Source organism: Scardinius erythrophthalmus, assembly GCF_964197995.2.
Source record: "Scardinius erythrophthalmus genome assembly, chromosome: 21".
Classification (NCBI taxonomy): Eukaryota; Metazoa; Chordata; class Actinopteri; order Cypriniformes; family Leuciscidae; genus Scardinius; species Scardinius erythrophthalmus.
The window spans coordinates 3592002-3619166 of record NC_138241.1 but is presented as its reverse complement, the minus strand read 5'-3'; the positions used below and the strand labels follow the sequence as shown (position 1 = coordinate 3619166).

At 42.0% G+C, this 27165-nt stretch overlaps 1 protein-coding gene across 1 annotated transcript in view; it reads right to left on the bottom strand.

Moving 5' to 3' along the window:
* hcrtr2 (hypocretin (orexin) receptor 2) overlaps nucleotides 1–27165 on the bottom strand; it is a 41749-nt gene that overhangs the window by 1948 nt on the left and 12636 nt on the right. Inside the window, exons 2-6 of the mRNA XM_081350893.1 lie at nucleotides 24479–24657; nucleotides 19086–19329; nucleotides 6786–6901; nucleotides 4451–4671; nucleotides 1101–1222 (exon numbers count right to left, since the gene is read on the bottom strand). Coding sequence (XP_081207019.1) covers nucleotides 1101–1222; nucleotides 4451–4671; nucleotides 6786–6901; nucleotides 19086–19329; nucleotides 24479–24657 — 882 coding nt within the window. The remainder of the gene's footprint in view (nucleotides 1–1100; nucleotides 1223–4450; nucleotides 4672–6785; nucleotides 6902–19085; nucleotides 19330–24478; nucleotides 24658–27165) is intronic.

The following is a 27165-nucleotide window of genomic DNA, read 5'->3' as shown; positions in this document are numbered from 1 at the left end:
ATATTAATCACTTTTTTTTATTGCCATCGTGTGAACAGCTTGTAAAGAAAATTAAAAACCGAGACCTTCCCCGACTTCCTAGGTTGTCTATGAAAGCCTGTAGGCTAATTTTTCACATTGCCAGATCTATATAGTCTATAGTCTCAATCTCAAATATATTTATATTCAAAGTATCATAACTGTTAATCACCTCATCTGTGGATATGATAGAGCTGCTGTAAACATATCCACATCTCTATGATCAGAGGATTTATGGACTGATGTTTCCTCACCGCTGTCAGTTTTGTTGTGTGTGTATTTTCTTATCGAGAGGAAAGCGGAGCACATATTTACATATTCATCTAAACGTCACTTTCAGCAGCGTCTGGGTGTTATATCGCTGAAAAGGTATTTCCAACTTCTTTTACCTCTAAGTGAAGAATGAAAGCTCTGAGTAGCTATATCAGGCTTTTAATCACATTCAAGGTATGTTAACTTATGTGTGCATGAGTGATGACAAGCTGTTGCACCATAAATATACAATTTTTGCACTTTTTTTCTGGCAGTGTATTTTATATTCTGCTTTTTAAAAACATCAAATGCTCTTTTTAGACCTTTCAAAATCCAAAATAAAAATGTTGGTCCCAAGGTGACTGGTGGAATTAAACGGATTAATTTATTTTCAGTTGTTGACCAGGTAATGATGTAGCCTACTCAGTTATCATAGCGGCACAAAGAGAATATTGCAGTGCTGCTGAAGAAATAATAATTAGTGTGCTCGTTATGAATGAAAAGGTACAGGATGTTTCCGGAGGGCGAACGGCATCTCAAAGCTTTGAAGTCTGTGTGTGTTTGCAGGCAGTGAAGGGAATGACAGGTGTAATGCCTGAATGTGACCAGCAGAGGGAGGAAACACATACAGCGCAGTGGTCCTGAACTCGGGTCATCTACACTGAATATATCTCTGATGTGACACACCAGCTCTCTGGCTGCTAACAAGATGAGGATTTGAATCTGGTGTGTAAAGAAGGAAGACACTCATAATATGCAGTGCAGTGACGTTGAGTCTCCAGAACCAGACGTGGAGACCTCTGATGTAGCTGAACGTGTTAAAGACTCACCGCTGAGGAAATTGTAGATGATTGGATTGGCAGCACTGTTGGCGTATATCAGCCAGTGTGAGAAGGTGAACCAGGCGTAGACAGTCTCTCTGTTGTCTGTGTTCTTGAAAACGCCAAATACTCTGCGGATAACAGATAGACATAAACGTATGGAAAGCTTGTTTCCGCCACAGAATAAAAAAAGAAAAAGGTGATTGCGACTTTTTATCTCACAATTCGGGCTTTTTTTTCTTTCATCTCGCAATTCTGACTTTTTTAATCAGAATTGCTTGATGATAAAGTCACAATTGTGTGATATAAAGTCACAATTGCATTATATAAAGTCGCAATTGCGAGTTATAAAGTCAGAATTGCGTGATATAAAGTCGCAATTGTGTGTTATAAAGTTAGTAAAGTTGTGAAAGAATTGTGAGAAAGTCAGTCTTTTTTTCCCTTGGAATTGGACTATAATGCGCAATTGTGAGTTTATTTCTGGCAATTCTAACTTTATATCTTGCAATTCTGAGAAATAAAGTCAGAATTACGAGATGTAAATTTGCAATGTGAGATAAAAAGTCGCAATTATCTTTTAAAATGTTTTATTCTGTGGCGGAAACAAACTTCCATGTAAACATAATGCAACTATCAAAAACAAAACATTTTGAATAAATAAAGCACATATTTTAAATACAGTGGGACTCTCCTCTAACAAAGCTTAGAAGAAGCAGATTTTATTTGAACAATTTATTAAATGTATTTTATTTGCTGCCTTCATTTCAGCTCAACACATGCAGTCTGGAAAGCAGCTTAAACTAGTTAGGGGAAAATACTTTGTTTAACGGACTTATCTACAAAATAAAATATTTGAACTCAACTAATTCAGCTGACTCAAAGTAGACGTGTAATAAACAAGATAGTTTGCATTATGTCATTATTGCTGAACAAACACCAACTGGTTGCCTTTATACAACGCTTTACACCAACGCTTCGTCTTTATAAAATGTTATAAAATCATTTCAAATCAATTTCTTAGCATAAATATTGCATAAATTCAAAGTACAGTCAGAATCATCAGTATCGCAAAATACACCCTGTGATAAAAACCCTTCTACTTCTCTGTCTCTGTTGGTTATCGTCTTTAAGTTGTGGTTTTCATTTGTGTTCTTTTTCTTCAATGCAAAAATCTAGTTACGAAGAGCTATATTCATTTTTTGAATTACTACTAAAACATTACTAGAGGAAAATTCATTACAGATTCTTGGTTTGAACAGAACTCCGAAGGGCCGCATAATTAACAGATCATGGGCCCTATCTTGCACCCAGCGCAATTGACTTTGTACACCGACGCATGTATCATTCCTATATTGCACCCGCGCAAAGCGCGCTTTTCCCTCCACAGAAGCACGTCGCTAAACTAGGGAATGAACTTGCGCTCATTGGGCGGTTCAGCGCAAACGTTCCTTCATGCTATTTTGCAGGTTTAGAAAACAATTGCGCCACTAACCAGGAAAAAATAGTTTAAAGTCAGTGGCACGTTGCGCATGTTATTCATATGCTATTTTAAGGGCGCATGCTTGGCCATAATCAATGTAGCGTGTGCACAACGCGCATACACTTTGATTCTCTCATCTACACAGAAGCAGCAGTTTTCATTTTTGCAAATCATACATTATTACAATAGATAGATAGATAGATAAATAGATAGATAGATAGATAGATAGATAGATAGATAGATAGATAGATAGATAGATAGATAGATAGATAGATAGATAGGTAGATAGGTAGATAGATAGATAGATAGATAGATAGATAGATAGATAGATAGATAGATAGATAGATAGATAGATAGACAATTTATTATAAAAGCATACATCTAGCTTACACATTTACCCAAATTATCATACGCCTTTTTAACCGAAGTTAATTTGGGTGGGTTTCTCCATCCCCAACGTCCCTGACGAGAGCGCTGCTCTCCTTGGCTGTGAACCGCTCCTGGCGCGCGCCTGGCAAATCCGCCGTTATAATAGGAATCCGCCATGGAACAAGCGCGCCTGCTCTTAAAGGGGATGTGAGATGACGCTCTGATTGGTTTATTTCACGTTACGCCCAAACCACACCTATGAATAATGAAGCTACTTCAGACCAACCCATTTTAGATTTGCGCCTGGCGCAAGAGTCATTTATCCCGCCGGGAAAATAGCAACAGCGCCAAGACCCGCCCACAAAGTTACTTGTGCTTTGCGCTTTGACACTTGCGTTTCAGATCGTTAAAATAGGGCCCATAATCTCAGCAGTCTGTCTCATGCCTTTAACAACGGCTCACATTACTCATAACAATGTATTATACTACCATAAGACATTTAAAAAATATATATATAAATATAGCTCTTTTTTTTTTCGATGACAGAATGTTTACTGTTGAGTTAACCAAATGCCAAACTTTGCAAGGCATGATACACATTATCCTACAGAGTTAAGTCTATAAGTATATATATATATACACACATACATACATACATACATACATACATATACATACATAGGACATACATACAAATTTGTTTTTCAAATACTTTCTAACCAAAGTGTAGAGGATTGAATCTCACAAAAACATGCCTAGGGCAAATTTTACCCCAAAATGAAAAGGACAAAGAAAAATCATTTGCATAAAGAAAATGAAGTCAATTTTAGGATAATCCATATCCATCCATCCATCCATCCATTCATTTTGACATTATTTTCATGACCAACAATGAACTTTATATTAAGAGTCTTTAATTACAATGTACCAATTACCACATTTAAAAGCTGTAATTGCATCTATAATTTTACTCTTGACTTTTCCTTACATCTTAACCCACCCTTAAACCCTTAAAGCTACCCATACCAGCAACCCTGTCCTAACCTTACCTGTATCAGCTCAATAGCAGCACAAGTGTTTTACAATACATCAACGCAAGAAGCACTTTGTATGTAAACATTATTATTATTATTATTTTGTTGATGAAGTACATAGTAAAGACACCTAATATAAAGTGTGACCCAAACGATAAATATATTATTAGTTAAATTAGGTATTTTTAACTCATGATAGTGTGCCTTTTATATGCTGATCTAAAAATTATTTTTAAAAAATGTGGATCACAGTTGAGAACAATGAGAATCACAATAAACCCTCTCAAAAAGCCATTAACTGGTATTAGAATAACATCACGATAAAAAAGAAAACTTTAATGGTCCTTAAAACAAGCTTCATTGTCATTATGCTAAATATAATGTCCTGTTTTTTTAACCTTGTTAGCCAGACGTGTTCTTGAGATGAGCCGTAGTTGAGCGTCACACACAGAGACAGAGGAGGCGTAGGCTCTTACCTCTTCATGATGTTGAGGACACTGATGGGCAGGTAACAGAGCGCGAACACAAACAGCACCACCATCAGCATGCGGGCCGTCTTCCGGCGGGCTTTCACCTGTTTGATCTCCGCTGAGACGGTGCTGGTCCTCACCTTCACCGATTCTCTCGAGCCCACGGCGTGAGCTGAACACTGCAGAGACTTCCACTTCCTCTGAAGCACCGACGACGTCCCGGGAATCTGCTCAGGGATGGAAAATAATTCTCATTTTAACTGTTAAAATGCTACAGTAAAAACCTGTTACCCAGCCAACAGAAATATGTTCTAAGATTGTTTTTGCTAGCTTTGCAATTAAAGCCAGGTGCATACTGGCCATGATTTGGCTGTCTGAGACAATATCTGCAAATCCTAAAAGATTCCTCTGATCCTAGGCTAAAATCTGAAGTCTTTGATCGTTGCTTCAATTAATGATTAAATTTGACCTGCATTTTTGGCAGTCAAAAGATTTGGTTCACAGTCCTGCATTGTGACTTCTCCTACGATGAATGTCAGATTGTCTTTGTTCTTCAAGACAGAGAAAGAAATAATGGCTTCATGACCAAAATTAACATTAGAGATTTCTTTGTAGACAGCATTTCAATCCCGTGTGTAACGCAGCTCACCGTCACCGAACTGTGAATGTAGGTGTCATGGATGATGATGTAAAACTCTGCACGAATTTTCGCGTCTCGACTGTCTTACAGTCTGACATTAATGACAACTGAGATCTTACAGTGTGACATGACTTACAGCGATGATCATGTTCGTTCAGTCTGACAAGCAACAATCGTAAAGGACTATATTAAATCGTACAGTGCGATAATCGCTTAAGTCATGAAAACAATTGTGCCACTGACCAGGAGAAACCTTGTCTAAAGTCAGTGGTGCGTTGCGCATGTTATTCATAAGCTATTTTAAGGGCGCATGCTTGGCCATAATCAATGTAGTGTGTGCACAATGCTCATACACTTTGCTTATCTCATCTACACACAGACACAGCAGTTCTCATTTTTATAAAACCATACATTATTACAAGGAAAAAAAAAAAACACACGAGGGAAATCATTGTTGTGTCCATGAAGATGTGAAAAAAAAAATAGGCATAAATCTAGCTTACACATTTACCCAAATTTCATACGCCTGTTTAACCGAAGCTAATTTGGGTGTGTTTCTCCATCCCCAATGTCACTTCTCTTTGTTTTACGGCCCTGACGAGAACGTCTGTCTCCTCGGCAAATGAATCGCTCCTGGCAAATACGCCGTTATAATAGCAATCCGCCATGGAACAAGCTTCGCGTCGGGCGCAAGAGTAATTTATCCCGCCGGTATAATTGCAACAGCGCCCGAGACCCGCCCACAAAGTTGCTTGCGTTTCGCACTTGATACTTGCGTTTCAGATCGTTAAAATAGGGCCCTCAGTATCAAAATAAATAAATAAATAAATGTTCCATGAATAATGTTTAAAGAATGTTTTTGTGCTAAAGTTTTGAGAACATTGTGAAAGACCAGATGACCTTTAACAAGCGTTCTTTTAACGTTACTGGGAGAACGTTTGTTCATAACTTTGAGAAAATCTTGACAGAACGTTAGGGAAGTTCTGAGAGCGTTCCCTGTTAGCTGTGTAATTGGTTAATAATAGGTTCCCTTACTGTATACGGGGGAAAACTGGGTGACACTTCATTTTACAGGGTCATTGTTACATTTGTTACATGTATTCTGCATAATTACATCCAACTAACCCTACAGCAGACCTAATCCTAACCTTTTAGAAAGTACATGTACTTGGTTAATATTACTCAGTACTTAAATGTATAATTACACTGTAACAAAGACACCATAAAATAAAGCGTAACCAAAAACTGTAATAGATCTAACAGGACATTTCTTGTGATTTTACAGTAAAATACTGTTAAACTGTTAACATGTTTACCACATTAAACAAGTAATAAAAACTTGGTGTTTTAGCGCAATTTTCTCACCTCATGGGATCACAACACTAAGAGATAGTAAATCTTTTCCTGGATTTTTTTTGTGCGTTCCCGAGATTAGACCTTCCTTAACATAATGCCGAAAACCCGAAGTCTCTAGGTGGTCTGGTTGAGGAGTAGATAGAAGTGCAAGATTGGTGCGCACAGACGCACAGAACAGAAATCCTGAGTTAACCATCGCAATTTTGTCCGGTGGAAAATTGCGCTAAAAAAGGGAAATTGTGCAGCTCATACGCTTACAGAATATACAGAAAAATGCTGTCATTTATAAACAGTTCAAATGCTGTTGAGCTATGATGTGTTAACAAGTCAAGAAAGCGTACATACCTGCTGACACCAGAGTTTATGGCAGATCTGAATGTACGCCAGGACCATCAAACATAATGGAGCAAAATAAGTGACAATAAAGAAGCAGGTGTGGTACACTTTAGGGTAGATTTCATCTGTAGAAGAGAGAATCAGTTGCAGAATCAGTCAGTTGCACATGGCATTCTGTAAGTAAATGCAGAAGGGAGTTTGTAGATAAAGGGAGTTTTAGGCATTGATGGACATTTTATCTCAGCAGGAATGCTATACTGACTAATCAGAATCCATTATTTCCACTTATACTTAATTACTTCCCCTTTCTTGAACATTCTACTAATTGAATGTTGCAAGACCTTATAAAACCTTTTCAAATGGATTTCTTATGGACTTGTTTTCAATATATTTTAATGTTTCTCAATTAAACCTAATTTCATCCATTGCTTAAATGTGAAAAGGCACACTCATTTCACTTGACAAAGGCCTTCATGATGTGTTTTACAGTACTGTATGTATATGAATTGCATTCATTTAAGTCAGAGCAGAAGAGATTTTGTGTTTCGTTTTCCTTTGATATAAATGAGATCCTTTGATCATCCATGGGACCTGAGGCTTTCAAACTCAAAAAAAGAAGAAATATATATGTATATATATATATATATATATATATATATATATATAATGTACTTAATCTGTGGAAGGTAAAACATGAATAATTACTGAAAATGTTTGGGGAAAGTTAACAACCCCCACATATTTTCATTGAACTTAAAGTTCCCCATTACCTTTACCTTAGTGTGTAATATAGCTGCTGTTTGAGAATGCAAAAGGTCTGCAAAGTTTCAAAGATCAAACTGCACGACAAATAAAGTTATTGTCTCCTAAAAGTAAGTCTCGATTCTGAACTGCTGAAACGAGTCAGCAATAACTCCAGTCTCACTTCCTGTTACAAACCTATGTAACAATGTAACACATTTGCATAATGCCAGCCCCTGGTCTTCATTGGCTGCCCGTGAACAGCATCTTTTTTGCTTCGCCCTCAAACACTGTCATGTTGTTCACGTCGAGAAGACGACATTTTCTGCACCGCGAATCCACTTTGCTGCACTTCAAAAGGATGAGACTCGATGAGATACGGATAAACCGACACCATCATTCCTGTTCATATCACTAGCCGCGTTTCTAATCCCATACAAATTGCGCAAATTAAAATTGCGAATTGAAAATACGCTCAATGGAAACACGTAATTTTCACAAAACTGCAATGGAAACAGTTTTTGCGCATTTACAGGTCACCTGACGTAGATGACGCGGTGTGTTTGGACAGAATACGAGACAGAGTTCTTAAGAATTCTTATGAGACAAAATAATTACAGCAATACTGGATTCTAAACCTCAAAGAAATGCCACAACCAAGACCTCGAAGCAGATATGAGGGAGAAACACCCAGAAACACCTCATATGTGCCGCTCAAGTATAAGTATAAGGGTCGTTCCTTACCATTAATGCTTAGAAAACACACATACATCTCCTTCCATTAATAATAATGGCCAGTGCAGTGGCTGGGATATAGTACATAAACCTCCATTTTGGAATGATTTTACTGATCGCGAGATGAAAAAATGAAGTTTTAGTCGCATAACATCGGTTAATGGAAACGCAGTCATTTCGCAATAGTTTTTTGTTTAGAAAAAAACACAAAAGTTTTGCACAAATCTGTAATGTAAACACGCCTACTGTGTATTAAGCGCTGAAGAAAAGCTGAAATTAACAGACATTTTGTTTCTGACATGCGCTGTTAGCGGTAGACCAATCACAACAGACTGGGCCAATCTGACCAATCAGAGCAGAGAATAATACACTGAATAAAGGGGTATATGGCGACACATGGTTCTGAAATCCTCATTCCCCATTCATTGTAACTGTAACAAAATTTCTTATTTTGTGTTCTATGAAAGAAAGAAAGCCATACGGTTTTGGAGTGCAATGAGGGTGAGTATAAATAAATACTATTTCCGATTTTTACTTAAAATCTTTGCATAAACCATTTGGAAATAAACAAAGATCTAAGAACTAAGCTTGATTTCCACTCCAGCTTTAACACTATCTATTTTAAATGTATATATAATCAGCAGCAATGACAGCAAGAAGAAATGTGGCATTCATAGACACATTTCTCATTTCCAGGAAAAGCAACAAATGAGTGTGATTAATAACATATGATTACAAATAATAATTTGATGGAGACAGAAATGTGTTTTGAATCGTCTCCCCATTGTCACAGAGACGCCTGTTAGACTCTTGAGACACTGTGATTATATCTGAGAATGTGCTCGCTGAATTTCCATGCCCTGTGTGTGCTGTGGAAGCAGGAGTTGAGAGTCTTATCACCAAATTACTCTTCCCACTTCATCACACATCTGGTGGAGAGTCGATATATTCTTCAAAAGCATCTCATGCCGTTTAGATTGACAGCCTAGGTTTGTAATATTAAGCAGAGCTGGGCTTTATCACTGTGATGTTTGGCAGCCCTAGGGAGAATGGTATAAAGTGGTAAGAAATGACAACCAAACACTTTAGCAAATCCGACTGAATTGATTGTGACTGGCGTCTTCTCTGAGCGCAGTGATTTGCTCAAACACCTGTGGCTGAACCCAAGCCCATGGCCTGCTGCACGACTTCACAAAGGGCCAAAAATAGCTTTGGTTGTCATTCTGTCAGCTTCACGACAGATGTAATTCTGTACAGCCTACGGAGAGCTGTTCCAAAAAAGTGACAGAGCATCAAAATATTGAGAATTATTGAGAAGACTCTTTTAAGATACTTTTAAGATTTAATGTTGGTGAGATGTTTACTTTTGAGATCCACTTTTGATTTCACTTTAATCTCATATTTATAGTGCTATGGAATATACAATGAGCTGAAATCAAAATATGGAATATTTGATCTGAAAAAATGTTTATTTTAAAATGGTGTATGCAATGATGTTAACTATAGTGATTTGATTCATATGTATATTGATCAACGTTATGTAATATATTAAGCACAGCAAGAAGCCTCAGGGCATGCCTTATAATACTTTCATAAAACTTAACTTAAAAGTGAAATAAGCATGTCATTTCTCCATGTTTTAATATAAAAGTTGAAGAATGTGACACTTGTGAGAACGCGATGCATGCACAATTTTCTTTACCATATTTGTTTAAAATGTGGTATTGTGTAGATGTATATGAAAGCCTAAATTAAATAATCACATAAAGCAATCATATCTATTCACAATACTTGGATTAATCCATGCATTTAATATGGATTTATGAAATTTTGGTTACCTGCACTTTCAATGGAGGTACACCTCTCAGGTTTCATTAAAAAACATTCTATTAATATAATAGTATAAATGTAAATGTCTATTTACACCAAGTGAAATTAGTCAGTGTTGTTGGCAGAGGGTATTTACACTGACTCCGCCCGCCACAGTCTGATTGAGCCAATCAAAATCCACTGATAACAGATGCAGTGGTGTGGAGTGTAAGGTGGATGGTGTTAGCTTTTGGTGCGACCGACCCGAGTTCAAATCCGCCTTTTACCGAACTCATTCTTCTCCTTCTTCCCATCGCAATTCAGCTCAGAAAGGGATTTGTTTTACAAAAGAATTATAAATTCAAATATCCTTAAAAGTATCTTAATTTGTCTTTTGAAGATTAACCAAAGACCTATGGGTTTATAAAAACATGAGGGTGAGTAGGCGAGAGCGGGGCTCAACCTAATGCTTTTTGACTTTCTCAGTGTGTGTAAACCTACTTGGATTCAGGGTATTTATTTTTACCAGCATTCATTTCACACATGTCTAGTACAATTATGTGGTTTTGTTTCATTAATACGGTGTATACCTTTTTCTTGATTTACTCCAAAAGAATGGAAGTGAAATGTGACAACATGCCCCATAGGTGGGATTCATTGTAACATTACCATATGACAGATTAAAGTGTTCCCTTTCAGTCGCTCACTTTCAAAGTAACGTCGACGTGACGACGTAATTGGCATCACTTCAGGGAGCCCTATCAACTTCGAGTGTCTACAGAACGAGCCAATGAAAGTTGGCGTGCGTGAATCCTTGAAGACTTCTAAAAGAGGAGATCTACTCTCTGCCTACAGTGTTGGTGTGACGGCGCGATCATCGGTGGCCGCGAGCATTGCAGCTCACAAACTGCTGTTTTCACAGCACTATTGTTCTGTGTTTGTGTGTGTGTGTCGGTTCCGTGGGCGTTTCCTTGTGTGTTATTCACACCGCGGCTACCCCTGGGTGCCTCAGCACTGAGAGAGTATTTATTTTTTTTTCAACCTTTTTTTGTTTTTACTAAAAGAGCAACACAAGCGTGACCCTGCGTCTTTTTCAAGATGTCATTCCGCTTGTGCGTTTCTGGATGCCGTCGTTCCCTGGCGCCAGCAGATGGCCACAGCAGTTGCCTCTCGTGTTTGGGCATTCAACACGCTGAGGCAGCTTTTGTGGATAGTTCATGTTCCCATTGCGGGAATATGACTATCGCAGCGCTTAGATCGAGACTCGCTTACCTCAAGGGAGGTGCAGTCCCCTCACCTATGCCCCGATCCAGTGTCTATTCTGCCCCGCAGAATAGACCTACTTCAGTGCATGACCGGGGTGATCTGAGGATTACCGTGAGGGCTTCCCCGTCGAGTCATCCTCCGCGGGCCCCTCACGCCTCACAGCGCTGTAGCCATTGGGGCTCCTTAGTGAACGTCTTGGTCCTTCTCCGGAACGGCCAACCGTTTCCTTTGGGGCTCCAGCTGACGATCAGTTGTCGATCGCAGCATCGGAGGGGGAGCTGTCCTCTGGAAATGACGACTCGGCTGCGTTGCCCCCCTCGGTGTGTGTAGTGTTGTCCGAGCCAGATCCAGAATGGACTGCTATGCTTTTCCGGGCCGCCGAGAAGGTCGGGCTTGCGTGGAATCCTCCACCACGTCCCGAACCTTCTCGGTTGGACGATTGGTTTCTCGGGGCGGGCCGTGCTGGTTCTCAGTGCGCCGCCCCGGTACCTTTCTTTCCGGAAGTGCATGAGGAGCTTTCTAGGATCTGGAAGGCACCGTATAGTGCCCGAAGCCGTTCTAGTGGCTCCTCACCCCTCGCCACCCTCGACGGCGGGGCAGCTAAGGGGTATGTGGATATCCCCCCAGTGGAGCGGGCCGTCGCGATGCAGCTGTGTCCGGCGTCCGCTTCCTCTTGGCGGGGTAATCCACGCCTCCCGTCCAAGGCCTGTAAGTTTTCGTCCGGTCTAACGGCGAGGGCTTACAAGGCCTGTGGACAGGCTGCTTCCGCCCTCCATGCCATGGCGCTCTTGCAGGTCCACCAGGCCCAGGCGCTCATGGACATGAACGAGGGTGGTTCTGACCCAGAGCTTCCCCGGGAGCTTCGTGTGGCAACCGACCTCACCCTCCGGGCGACGAAGGAAAGCGCACGTTCAGTTGGTCAGGCGATGTCCACCTTGGTGGTCCAGGAGCGCCACCTTTGCCTCAACCTGGCGGATATGAGGGACACCGATAAATATCGGTTCCTGGATGCCCCTCTTTCCCAGGTTGGGTTGTTCGGCGACGCGGTCGAGAGCTTTGCCCAACAGTTCTCAGCCGCACAGAAGCAGACGGAGGCCATCCGGCACATCCTGCCCCGGCGGACCGCTGCTGCTCCCACCCGTCCGCCGTCCGCAGACCCTCCGTCTGCTCGTCGCCGAGGTTGGCCTTCTGCGGCGTCCTCCGCTCCCGCTAAGCCCCAGCAGCAGCAGCAACCATCCAGGCCTCAGCGCGGAGCAAGCCGTAGGAAGCCGACCCCGCCCGTCCAGGCCGCTGCCAAACCAGGAGGCAAGCGACGGTGCAAACGACCCTGAGACGGGCGGCCCGGAGGTGGATCAAGTTGCTCTTCAGGAGATGGCGAAGGCGCCACTCCTTCCCCCGGTGGAGGGCCGGGCGGAGAATCTTTTGTTTCCTTTTCTTTTTGTTCCGCCACTGACCCACGGGTCAGTGGTACCCACATTTTCAAAAAAAAGAGCAATTTCTGAAACCTCTGGGCCCCAAAAGGGCGCACTTGGCAGTCGACGACGCCGTCATGCCTTGTCACTCCCCAGCCCCTCTTTCATCGCCAGCAGGCAGCAGTGGCTGTGTCCTGGACGCACTGACGCCTCCTTACACCCGCTCTGCCCCTCGACGGAAGCAGGTATGTGTTGCACCACACACTCAGACCCCACTTCGGGCCGCTGTGCCGTCTGAGTCGGGTCCCTGCATTCCGCCGCGCTGCCCCACCCCGGGTACGTCTGTGGTGCCGTTAGTCCCGCTTGCTCGGCCTCTGGGAGCCTGGTTAACGCTTCCCAGCCCGTCTCGCTGGCTCATCCGTACCATCAGACTCGGCTATGCGATTCCGTTCGCCCAGCGCCCCCCTGCTTTCAGGGGCATTCTGTTCACCCGTGTTCTGGCGGACAATGCCCCGGTGCTCAGGGCGGAGATCGCAGTCCTACTGGCGAAGGACGCGATCGAGTCGGTCCCTCCAGCCGGTATGAAGACCGGCTTCTACAGCCCGTACTTCATTGTACCCAAGGAAGGTGGTGGGTTACGACCAATCTTGGACCTGCGCGTCCTGAACCGGTCCCTTCACAGGCTACCGTTCAAGATGCTTACGCAGAAACGCATTTTCAAATGCATCCGTCCCCAAGATTGGTTTGCAGCGATCGACCTGAAGGACGCGTACTTTCATGTCTCGATTCTTCCTCGACACAGACCGTTTCTCCGCTTTGCGTTCGAGGGACGGGCATATCAGTACAAGGTCTTACCCTTCGGGCTGGCCCTGTCGCCCCGAGTCTTCACGAAAGTCGCGGAGGCAGCCATTGCTCCCATGTGCGAGCGTGGTGTTCGCATCCTCAACTACCTCGACGACTGGCTTATTCTGGCCCAGTCGAGAGAGCAGTTGTGCGAACACAGGGACATGGTGCTCAGTCACCTCAGCCACCTAGGGCTTCGGGTCAACTGGGAAAAGAGCAAACTCACCCCCGGGCAGAGGATCTCTTTTCTCGGTATGGAGTTGGACTCGATCAGCATGATAGCGCGCCTCACCGAGGCCCGTGTCCAGTCAGTGTTGAACTGCGTGAGCATGCTCAGACGCAGAACAGCGGCACCACTGAAACTGTTTCAGAGGCTCCTGGGGCATATGGCATCTGCAGCCGCGGTTACGCTGCTCGGATTGCTTCATATGAGGCCGCTCCAACACTGGCTCCACGATCGAGTCCCGAGATGGGTGTGGCAGAGCGGCTCGTGCCGGGTCCAAGTGACCCCGCACTGTCGCCAAACTCTCAGCTTGTGGTCGGACCCTTCGTTCCTGCGGGCAGGTGTTCCCCTGGAACAAGTGTCCAGGCACTCTGTGGTCTCCACGGATGCCTCTACCACCGGCTGGGGGGCCACGTAGAACGGGCATGCAGCTTCAGGTCTGTGGACGGGGCCTCAACTGTATTGGCACATCAACTGCCTCGAGTTGTTAGCAGTACGTCTTGCACTGAGCCGTTTCAAAACGCTGCTTCTAGGCAAGCACGTACTGGTCCGTACGGACAGCACTGAGACCGTTGCGTACATCAACCGCCAAGGTGGTCTACGTTCCCGCCGCATGTCACAACTCGCCCGCCATCTCCTCCTCTGGAGTCAGAAGCATCTGAGGTCACTCTGTGCCGTTTACATTCCGGGCCTGCTCAACCGTGCAGCCGACGAGCTCTCACGGCAGCAGGTGCTACCGGGAGAATGGCGACTCCATCCCCAGGTGGTCCAGCTGATTTTCAGGCGCTTCGGGACCGCACAGGTAGATCTGTTTGCCGCCCCGGACACGTCTCATTGCCAGTTGTTCTATTCTCTGACCGAGGGGACCCTCGGCACGGATGCTCTGGCACACAGCTGGCCCCGGGGCCTACGCAAGTATGCGTTTCCCCCAGTGAGCCTTCTTGCACAGACCTTGTGCAAAGTCAGGGAGGACGAGGAGCAGGTCTTGTTAGTTGCGCCGTATTGGCCCAACCGGACCTGGTTCCCGGAACTAGTGCTCCTCGCGACAGCCCCTCCCTGGCCCATTCCTCTGAGAGAAGACCTGCTCTCTCAGAGACGGGGCACCTTATGGCACCCGCGTCCAGACCTCTGGAAACTCCATGTCTGGTCCCTGGACGGGACGCGGAGGTTCTAGGTGACCTACCCCCTGCGGTAGTTGACACCATCACTTCCGCTAGAGCCCCCTCTACGAGGCGCCTCTATGCGTTGAAGTGGAACCTGTTCGTTGACTGGTGCTCCTCTCACGAGGAGAACCCCCGATCTTGCTCGATCAGAGCCGTGCTTCCTTCCTGCAAGAAGGGTTGGAGCGAAGGCTGTCTCCCTCCACCTTTAAAGTGTATGTTGCCGCTATTGCTGCACATCACGATGCTGTTGATGGTAAGTCTTTAGGGAAGCATGACCTGATCGTCAGGTTCCTGAGGGGAGCGAGGAGACTGAATCCTCCTCGCCCGCTCTCTATACCCTCTTGGGATTTGTCTCTGGTCCTTTCGGCACTTCAGAGACCACCCTTTGAGCCTCTGCAATCAGCTGAGTTAAAAATCCTGTCCTGTAAGACAGTACTCCTGGTTGCATTGGCCTCTATCAAGAGGGTAGGGGACCTGCATGCTTTTTCGGTCGACGAATCGTGCCTAGAATTCGGCCCGGATAACTCTCACGTCATCCTGAGACCCCGGCCCGGATACGTGCCCAAGGTTCCTACCACTCCCTTCCGGGACCAGGTAGTGAACCTGCAAGCGCTGCCTTCGGAGGAGGCAGACCCAGCCCTGGCTTTTCTCTGTCCCGTTCGCGCTTTGCGTCTGTACGTGGACAGAACGCAAAGCCTCAGGACCTCAGATCAGCTCTTCGTCTGTTACGGAGGCCAGCAGAAAGGGAAGGCTGTCTCCAAGCAGAGGATGGCCCACTGGATAGTGGATGCCATCGCCTTGGCTTACGAAGCCCAAGGCGTGCCCTGCCCCCCTGGGTTGAAAGCCCACTCCACTAGGAGTGTCGCTTCTTCCTTGGCGCTGGCACACGGCGCCTCGCTGACAGACATCTGTAGAGCTGCGGGCTGGGCGACACCTAACACGTTCGCTAGGTTTTATAGCTTACGTGTTGAGCCGGTTTTTTCCTGTGTGCTCGCTTCTTCTAGCCGGTAACACCGAAGTTCCCGCTCTAGTGTCGGCTTGCTGCGCCACTCCCTTCCTAGGAACGGATACGTGCGCTTTTTACTCCAGTCGAGTTCCCCATTGGCGAACCCTGTGAGTTCCTCCGCACCCCTTCGGCAGTCGGACGTTGCGGAGCGTCCGACGCCAGGCCTAGTGTTCGTATGCTTGTGTAACTTGTGCTAGGCTGGGTTCCATATGTGCGATTCCTGCGGCGATCCCATATGTGTATTCTTCCACGACTAGCTCCCTGCGGTGAGCCCGTGTCTTCCCTCAGCAGAGTCTGCTCTGCCGTCACTGTCCGGTGTGTCTCCCCCTTCGGTTGGAGCCACCCCAGTGACATTCCATATGTCGCACTGCCCCGTTGGCCAGTCCATATGTGTATTCTCCACATGTCACCTCCCTTTGGGCAGGATGTGGCTCCGCAGCGTTCTTTCCCCTAGAAAGGTACGCTTTCCCAGTGTTATCCAAGAGTTCCGCTGTGTGGGGTATATTGGAACAGCAGTTGAACTCCCTCTACGCAGGTCTTCCGCCCCAATAGTTGGGGGTCTGAGAGTCCTGCGTAAGGCGCTGGATGTGGCAGCAACCGTGGCGTTTTCCATGGGATCCCAATTACGTCGTCACGTCGACGTTACGTCAAACGTGAGCGACTGAAAGGGAACGTCTCGGTTACTGATGTAACCCTCGTTCCCTGAAGGAGGGAACGGGAGACGTAACGTCCCGTCGCCACCGTTGCTGACCATCGCTGCATGGCCGTCACAAATCTCGGCTCCTCAGCGAAAAACAATGTGTGCGTGCGCCCGCTTCCTGTTTATACCCGCGCGGCGGGGCGGGGGCGCGTGACGCGATTCACGCACGCAAACTTTCATTGGCTCGTTCTGTAGACACTCAAAGTTGATAGGGCTCCCTGAAGTGATCCCAATTACGTCGTCACGTCGACGTTACGTCTCCCGTTCCCTCCTTCAGGGAACGAGGGTTACATCAGTAACCGAGACGTTTTCTGATCTAATCAAACAAGTATACAAGACAAACTATTTTACTATACAAAACAAAATATTTTCTCAATAAAACACAATTATTAACTTTTTTATATAAAATAATGGCATTTATTAATAACTCTTTTTTTTGTTTGACAACAAACACCGCAAAACGCAGCTATACAACATAGTTGAAAAAATGATAATAATTAATCATTTCTGAACTTTCAGTCTTTATTCACCTTTTTCTCATGGTTTCTTAATAGAATTCATTAAGTATAGAATAGAATATCATAGTTCTAATAGAGGCTCATTGTAATACAGTGTGACAACATGCCCCACCTTCGCAACTGGGATTTAATCCCGGCTAGTAAAAGTAAAAGAAATGTACTTTTGCTATGATTAAATGTTCAGAGATATCTCCCAAAGATTTGTGATTTTTGGTGAATTTTTTTTCTCTCTATAGTAAATAGCAACTAGTAAATACACTAAGATTCATCATACTGGCATGTGTAGAAGTATTTAAAACAAGTGTGTTACAACTAGCCCCGTGTTAGGTTATGATGACACAATTTTCATTTTTTTGCGTAATTTATCTCTTTATCTAATTTGTTCTATTCCCCAATTAAAATTGGCATTTATCTGTTTAGTAACCTGCATTTAGACCTCATTTGTTTTGTTGTGTGACGGCAAATCTTGCAATGAAATCCTGACTTGGTGATGTGAAATTCTATTTGTTCGATATTGGAAAAGTTTAAATTGATTTAATTTTTCTCATTCAACAAATTGCCTGGCACCAGGGAGATTAGCGTTTGACCCAGTGCTCATCCGCTGGGCCCTCACCTCCTCTCACGGGCTGCTTTCACTGCTGGATCTCTGACTCATCGGGGCCATTGTGAGACTCATCGGGGAGGATGGCCCACGTCTCTCAACAGGGGGCCGCGCTCTGCCTTTCATGTCTTTTCATCTCTCATAGTGTCTTTTTGCTCAGCAAGGGAACGATCAATGCAGACAGATTTAATCTTTGTAAGGGAATATGCCGCGCAGCACTATAAACGTTTGAATCCAGTTTGAGTCTGATTAATGTTGACTTCAACAACACGCAGTACGGAACAGTTGGGAAACTGGGAGAAAAAGGGGGGAAATGTGCCTTTGGGCTTCCGCTTTTGACAAATTTCTATGTATAAAACTGAAAGGAGAATATTATGAAACATTACTGATAAATCCCACTAACAACTGCCAGTATGAGGAGTTCATAATTCACAACAGTATGTTGATCTGAAACGTAAAAGAGGATGTGATATAATCACAAATTCTATGAATACAAAGTATAACTAATGATTAGACACAAAGGGGGGTTAGGTTGGACTGTCACCTGGAATTACTGAACAAATCATATGTTTTATATTCAAAACTTTATTCTTTAATCTCTTAATCTTAATACTTTATTCACATAAAAAGCCATAAAAAGGATTATTCTCAAAAAAAGTATGACTAAATCCATGTCATTCAGTCTCTGAAGCATGTGTGAAATCACGGCAATTCTATTGGCCAACGGCAGTCACAAGACGTGAAATGGTGCGCCATTATGGCATTAGACATCATTAGCTTGTTTGTCTTCAGGAAGCGTAATTTGTGAAATTGTTTGCCTTTTTTATTGTTGTTTGTCAAAATAAGAAATAAAAATGGGATGGTGAGCAAACAATTCAGCAAGTGTGCGTCTACTTTTGTGCAGTTTGTTTAGAAGCTGAGAATGCACAGTCAGCTCTCGAGGGGAGCAGGAGGTTCATAGAAAAAGTACATTAGATGATTAGACCACAATCTCTGCGTCAGAGTCTTCCATTTTCTTCTAAAAGACCTGGATAAGGGCAAGGGAATTGGGCCCGAGGCGGTGAAAGAACTGTCATGTCAAAAAATGCCTCAAATTCCAGAGGGACTATTGTGACGAGAACACAATTTTAGCCATAAAACAGCCATTTACTATGTGTTGAGGTTGCAGTCGATACTCGATTAAGCCTTACTACTGTATCTCTCTGTGCTCCCATAGCAAAAATAAATGGCCTGTTTAAAATGATATATAGCCCTAGTGAGAGGAGACGGTGAAGTAGCAGAAGATCTCTTACCTGCCCAGTGTTCATCACATACGGTGAACAGACTGGTTTTGTTGGTCAGCTCTGGCAGAAGACTGCTGCACTCCATGACTATAGCTTGAGGAATCATGATCACGCAGGAGACCAGCCAGATCAGAACGATACTCTTGCGGGCTCTTTTGGCAGTGCTCTTGAACTTCAGCGGGTGGCAGATAGCGTACCAGCGATCCTGGGCAATGCAGCTCAGAGTCAGGACCGAGACCGACACAGAGATCGTCTAGAAAGCAATAGAAAGGAGATGGAGACCCACAAACCACAGTGTGAAACAAGAATTATGACCAGGCAAGGAACGGTTACACATTATTTGAAGGTGTCCTTGTTACATTATAATTATACAATTAAGTACTGAGTAATATAATTATGTTAGAAAGTAATTCCTGCTATTCTGTACACTGTCATATGCTAATTGTTATATTAGATGAAATATCAATCTCACAATTTAATAGTTTTATTGTTAACACTTTATTTTACAGTGTCCTTGTTACATATTTTACATGTACTTACCATAGTAATAAAAATAAATCATGCATAATTACATGCAACTAACCCTCAACCAAATCCTAATCCTACTCTAACCCTAAAGTAAGGACATGTAGCTGCTTAATATTACTCAGTACTTAAATATACAGGTGCTGGTCATAAAATTAGAATATCATCAAAAAGTTCATTTATTTCAAGAATTCAACTTAACAGGTGAAACTAATACATGATATAGACTCATTACATGCAAAGTGAGATATTTCAAGCCTTTATTTGTTATAATTTTGATGATTATGGCTTACAGCTTATGAAATCCACAAAATCAAAATCCCAGAAAATTAGAATATTACATGAAATCACACAGTAATTACACAGTAATGCCATGGTCATTGAACCAGGTTTTGGTTCTTTTGGCAGTGTGGGCAGGTGCAAATCCTGCTGGAAAATGAAGGAAGCATGAAGTGCTCTGAAAATGTCCTGGTAGACGGCTGCGTTGACTCTGGATTTAATAAAGCACAGTGGACCAAAGTCCTCTTTTCTGATGAGAGCAAATTTTGCATCTCATTTGGAAACCAAGGTCCCAGAGTCTGGTGGAAGAATGGAGAGGCACATTATCCAAGATGCTTGAAGTCCAGTGTGAAGTTTCCACAGTCTGTGTTGGTTTGGGGAGCCATGTCATCGGCTGGTGTTGGTCCACCGAGCTGTCCACTCAACGCAGCCGTCTACCAGGACATTTCCAGAGCACTTCATGCTTCCTTCAGCAGACAAGCTTTATGGAGATGCTGACTTCATTTTCCAGCAGGATTTGCACCGGCCCACACTGCCAAAATAACCAAAACCTGGTTCAATGACCATGGTCTCACTGTGTAATTACTGTGTGATTTCATGTAATATTCTAATTTTCTGGGATTTTGATTTCATGGGTTTCATAAGCTGTAAGCCATAATCATCAAAATTATAACAAATAAAGGCTTGAAATATCTCACTTTGCATGTAATGAGTCTATATAATATATTAGTTTCACCTGTTAAGTTGAATTCTTGAAATAAATCAACTTTTTGATGATATTCTAATTTTATGACCAGCACCTGTATGGTTACTCTGTAACAATGACACCTTAAAATAAAGTGTTACCGTTTTATTTTATCAAAATACCACGATTAAGTGAACTTAGGGATGAATTTAAAATAATTTAAAAACTTGAGAAGTGAAAAACTAATCATTAGAAATAATTTCTTCATTTGTTCCCTTTCTCTAATTGAAATGTTTAAAATAAAACATGCTTTCTTAGAAATTTTAGTTGGTAAATAATGTATAGGTTTTAACTATATCCTCAATATCAATTTCCATTGTCTTTTGTACAATTCATTTTGTTCAACTTTGATGGGAATTACACAGAATAAATATCGGCAAGTATTAGCAATGGATTTTTTTACAAGGTACTGTGGCTCTGGTTTACCTAAAACGAGGAAACGTATTAATATAACGTGGTCACAATTTAACTAAAATGAGGGAACAAATGAATAAATAGTGTGAACAATTTCTACTGTGGAACAGACATGACCCAACAAATGTTGTTTTTGCCCCAAAATGTAGCTGTGAAATAATTAGTTGACAGAGAATTTAAGTTGATATTTCAATAATTGAATGACGCATTTGCATGTTCGTAGTATTATCGGTTAGTGGTCGGAAGTAAATAAATAAAATATTGAATCTATTAATAATACTAATATTACAGTTACTACTAATATTAGCAAGTATTTTATTTTGTTTTTGTAGCTGGACTTTATAGAATCAAACTGAAGCATTCCAGATTGGATCAGATTGAAACTCACTTATATCCATTTTCAGTCAATATAAATGTGGATTGGATTGTAGAAATTCCATTTCTAAAAGAGCAGTATCCTATTTTAAAACAATAGGACATCAGATGACATGATTATCGCTCGATTTTCAATGCGTGTGTTCTGTGCAAATTGTTCAGTTTCCAACAGATATGCTTTTTGAAGTGCTCCACACTGCATATGTCTGAATGCATCTGCATAGCAACTATTGTGATGTTCTGGCTTTACTCTAAATGTCATCTTGAAGAAGTTTGAGCTTAAGTGTCTGGGATGCATTTGAATCAATCCTACATTATACTTGCATCAATCAAACATGACTCTATTTGAGGGTCAAAAGGCATGAATGGGATTGGAAACAACTGATTTTATTCAGGCATATGTCAACACTTGAAGGAGCTGCAGCCATGGCTCACAGCTGCTTCTTCAGTCTTGATAACTTCAAAACTCTCATTAATATTCAGTTATCCAAATTGGGAAGATTACTATGCCCATCAGGGATAGAGAAGAAACAACAGTACTTGTAGCTTTCAAACTGTGAAGGGTATGTCAGCGGAAATACTACAGTTGTGTTGTCATTCAGGAACTCCATCATTTCTTTCAAATGGTGTTGACAAGCATGTCATTTATGGCAGTGCATGTCAATCTCAAAAAAAAAAAAAAAAAAAACACTTTCAAAGAGCTTAAGTTGTTTATGTGATCTACTGATAGCGAAGCAAAGCAATAACTTAAAAAAAGTGCAAGCAGCCTTGAGCAGTAGAAACTGTGTTAGTTCTACTGATGCGTCAGAAGTTGCAGATGTGCAAGATCAAACATATCATAATTCACAAATATATCAAAACATTTGAAACTGTATTTAACCCTACTGTTACCCTCAAATCTACCAACATCCTTTACCCACTGGGGTGAATTTGACCCCAGCTATTTAAACCCCCACAATTAGATTTTTTCCCCAAAGTTTTAAGTCAGGTACTTTATGTTTCTTTGTTGACTACTTAAATAGCCCTTTAAATAAAACACCACCAACCCCCCACCCCCACCCCCACCACTTATACATCCAGAATACCTATATGGACAAATTAGCAAATCACTATAAAATGTCACTGATTGATCTAAAATTAAAAAATGATATATATTTGGTGTTTTAATAGCTTTTTATTTATTATATAATACAATTTATTTTATCAAGGATAGGTTTGGGGTCAATATGACACTCCCATTGATAGTCTCAGGATGCCTCACTGTTCGCACGACACAGGACTCATGGTAGCGTTCACCTTTTCTTCTCTGGACAATCGATTTTCTAGATTTTCTAGATGTTCTAATCAGATACATTAACTTTGCACCAGTCTTCTGCTGTCCAATTCTTGTACTTCCTGCAGAATTTCAGCCAATCTTTGATGTTTTTATTGGAGAGAAGTGTCTTCTTTGCTGCACTTCTTGACACCAGGTCGTTGTCCAAAAGTATTGGCCTCGCTGTGTGTACAGATGCTCTCACACCCACCTGCTGCCAATATTGAGCAGTTCTGCACTGGTGGTGACAAGCTGATTTCTCAGGAGGAGAAGTTCCTGGTACTTGCTGGACACTCTGGGACATCCTAAAGCCTTCTTCACTGCAGCCGAACCTCTATTCTTGAAGCTCTTGATGATCTGGTAAATGGTTCTTTCAGGTGCAAAATTCTTTGCAGCTATTTCCTTACATGTGAGGCCATTTTGATGCAAAGATGATCCTCCATGTTTCTTTGGAGGAAACCAATGCTAACAGAAGAACATAATGATTGGAAGCACTTCTTCCTTTCTTTTATAGCGGTCATGTGCTGATGATATGATTTAGTAAAATGATGTTAGCTGGTAATTTGGTGCCAAGGACATAAACAGTGAAATTTGGGGTTTTGTGATAAAGTTTTTTGAAATTATGTAAAATGCCTCTGATCACTCTGCACAATAATCTAGAAAAATGTGAATCAACATCATAACAACTGAAATTTGGCCACAGCTGTACCCTGTCATTCAAATGGGAAGTATTGATTGGCCAATAATTGCTCAGCTGTTCGCGGTCACCCTTCTTGTACAACAGCACTGTCTTGGCCATCTTCCTCGATTCCGTCCAGCCCTGGCACCCGGTCTTTCTGGATGTTCTGGATTGCATGCCTGACCTCACTGGTCAACACTGACGGGATGGCTGGTATGGCGTTGTCCTGCATTTCGGGCAGGTCGACTGGTGTCTTGCTGGCGAACAGGTCCATATAGAACCCCCCAAAAAACTTTGCTAAGAGGTAATTTTCAATTGAGAAAGAGCATAAAGAGAGAGCTCACAAAGCACAAAGAGAAATAGTTTATAAGGCTTCTGTGGAAGCTTTCATACATTTGCTCCTCCGCTATATTATGTTTTCCCCTCCCCCACGGCACAAAATATCAAAGTTCTTGCAAGAATTATGTTTTCTCTTCCCTGGAAATATATAATTGGCACTGGAAATATCTAATTTCTTGTGAGAATTATGATTCCCCCTCCACAATATCATGCGAACAATCAGTGGTTCTCGCAATACCTCAAGTAGGCCTATACGGTAATGTCAGGTTAGGGCCCTAAAGCAGAGGGAAGGTTTTTGAAGATCATAAAATGTCAACTTATAATGACCTCAGTATCATCCAAAATAAATGTGGGATTTGTGCCTAATCACCAATGTATGAACAACAAAAAAATATATATTTCTTATATGTTTTATACAGCAAAATGAGCCTGGGGTCAAATTGACCCCAAAGAACACCGATGCTACAAAAGTACGTACAGAACATTGAAAACCTATCATCATGTTAATTTTATGTTTATCCAGTTGTCCCCATTAAATTAGGAAAAGTCTTTAAATATGAAGCAAAATTTTGTTTTTAAAGTATGTATTTAGAGACGTTAAACACCGAATGGGGTCAAATTGACCCCAAAGGTAATAGGAGGGTTAAATGCATAATGGCTTCCTATGAATTTAAAACCAAAACATATAGTGGCAAATTAATTGATAAAAGTCCATACGTTATCCGTTTCCTTACCTGTAAGTAAGGTAGTATCTTGCACAGGGTCTGTCCCAAGAACCAGGTTTCTGTAATGTCCACCACAAGACTTGCAGGAAGACATGTGATTGTGACTAGGATGTCTGCGAAGGACAGGTTCACGATAAAGTAGTTGGTCACAGTGCGCATGTGATGGTTTTTCCAAACTGCAAAACAAACTGAAATGAAAGATGCCATGAGGATTAGTGTTTTCAAGAAAGTGTGGCTGTAAAAATTGTTGCATGAAATGTAGAATCCCAGCCAACAAGCAGTGCTGCAAAGATTACTTACAAACTGTAATCATTTACTAATTCCAAATTACATGGCGAAATTTTTAATTAGTGATATAATCCATTACATTACACATTTAAGGTAATATAATCTGACTACTTTTAGATTACTTTTAGATTACTTTTGACCTAACTCGTTTATCACATTGATTTGAATAGGATAACCATGTACCATATTGATATAAAAATACAAAGAGAAAGAAAATTGTAATGACTGATATGTTCTTTTACATTGTTTTGCGCATGTATTAATTCAAACGCTATTGAAGGAATGACTCGCTGAATGGCACACTGTAGTAAACCAAGATCAGATACATAGCATGTGTGAAATCTATGAACTGCGATTTAAATGTTCATTTACATTACATTTGTCTAACTCTGTAACATATCAGTATTATAAGAATCTTAAAAGTCTCTTCTTGAAACACCCAATCCATTTTCATTTGCAAAACACCCTGCTAGAAAACAAAAAGTTTCTCTTCAAAGGAACAACTCCTTATTGGCTCACTCTTCTCCCGAAGATGAGACATCTCCATGCTTTAAAAGATCCCTGATCACAAGATCAGGCCCTTCCCCTACTTCCCCTATGCTGAAATTGAAGATGAGCTAGAAGTCTCTCCCTTATGTTTCTGCCAGGCTGCGGCCTTTTCTTTCCATTCATCAACGACCTTCTGACTCAAACTGGTTCTCTTTCATCAAGACAACTTCAGCAAAGATCAACTGGAGCCTCAACAGGTTGCATCAGGACACTTCTATTCAAATGGGCGAGACATGCAAGGATCAAACTAAGGCTACGTTCAGACTGTCAGTCCAAATCCGATTGTTGTTCATATCTGATCAAAATCTCATCAGAATTAACTGACATGAACAGCAAACGATCACATGAATGTGATTTTTTTTCAAATCTGTTTCAAGCTACATCCATATGTGGTTTGAAATCCTATTCTAATCGTATTTCTGGAAATCGTCTCAGGTTACCCCTGAGAAGGGAACGAGATGCTGTGTCGATGACGACACTTTGGGGAATCCCTTCAGCGTCAGTGCTCCTGATGTCACATGTGCAGCTTAGTCCAATCTTGATTGGTGCAACGTCATTCTGTGACGCATGCCGGCGGATTGGAGAAGCTATAAAGGAGCCGGTATCACAGCTGTTGTCAGCCCTCTGATCGGCTGCCTGAAGCAAGCCACTTCAATAGCGTTTGAATTAATACATGCGCAAAACAATGTAAAAGAACATATCAGTCATTACAATTTTTGGAAGTTTTGTAAAATGCAATGAAATCAAGAATCTGTGATTAGTTAAGTTCCTTTAAACTTTATTTAACTGACAAAAGTACAAAGAAAATATTATATTAATAAATAAATAAATAAAATATTATATATATAAGTGTATTTTGTAAATATAAACAAATTTTGATTTTAATGCCTGCAAAACACTCCAAAACAGTTGGAAAAGAGGCATGTTTATAACAGTGTCGACTTACACTTCTTAATAGTTTGGGTATTTAGTGTACTAATTGATGAAATTTTGCAAGTGGATTTTTGCCCAATCTAGCCTGATACAAGGCAGCTGTTTTTTATTTTTTTTTTGCTCCTTTTCATGATGGGCCATACAGTACATTTTCAGTAGGAGACAGATCTGGACTCTAGGCAGGCAGTCTGTGTGGAGACACTGTGTGGAGTGTCTAGAAACCACTCAGTTGCAGCACATGCAGAATGAGGCCTGTCATTGGCATCTTGCTTCCCAGGTAAGTTGTCATCTTGATGCTATTAAATGTCTCTGTACAATCCAAATATACTCCTCCACGTCAGTGGTGCCTTCACACACACATGCAAATCACCCATCCCACGACAGATGTTTCCACAGCACATATTTCCACTGTATTTTAGAGCATCTGAGATGCGCTGGTGCCCAGAGAACTCAACGGCATCTCTGCATAGAAACGATGTATAGCTTTCTCCTTGCATAACAGAGTCTTAAGTTTAATTTCTTGATGCAGTGGCAGACTGTGTTAAGTGACAATGGTTTTCCGAAGTAATCCAGAGCCCATGTGGCAATATTTAACACAGAAGCATAATGGTTTCTCATGAAGTGCCATCTGATGGATTGAAGGTCATGCCCCTTGAGAAATGTGATTTTTGAATTGTTTGACAATTCGGTCCCACTTTATATTAAGTGGCTTTAAGTGCTATGTACTTATATTGAAATTAATAATTTGATACAATGTACTTATTGTGTAACTACATGTTTTTACATTTTACTTACATTTGAAAAATTCCTGCATGTAATTACAGCTGTAATTAATTTATCTAATTACATTTGTAATTACACAGTTGACCCTTCCCTTACACCTTAAACCTACCCAATCCACCACACCTGTCCCTAACCTTACCCGT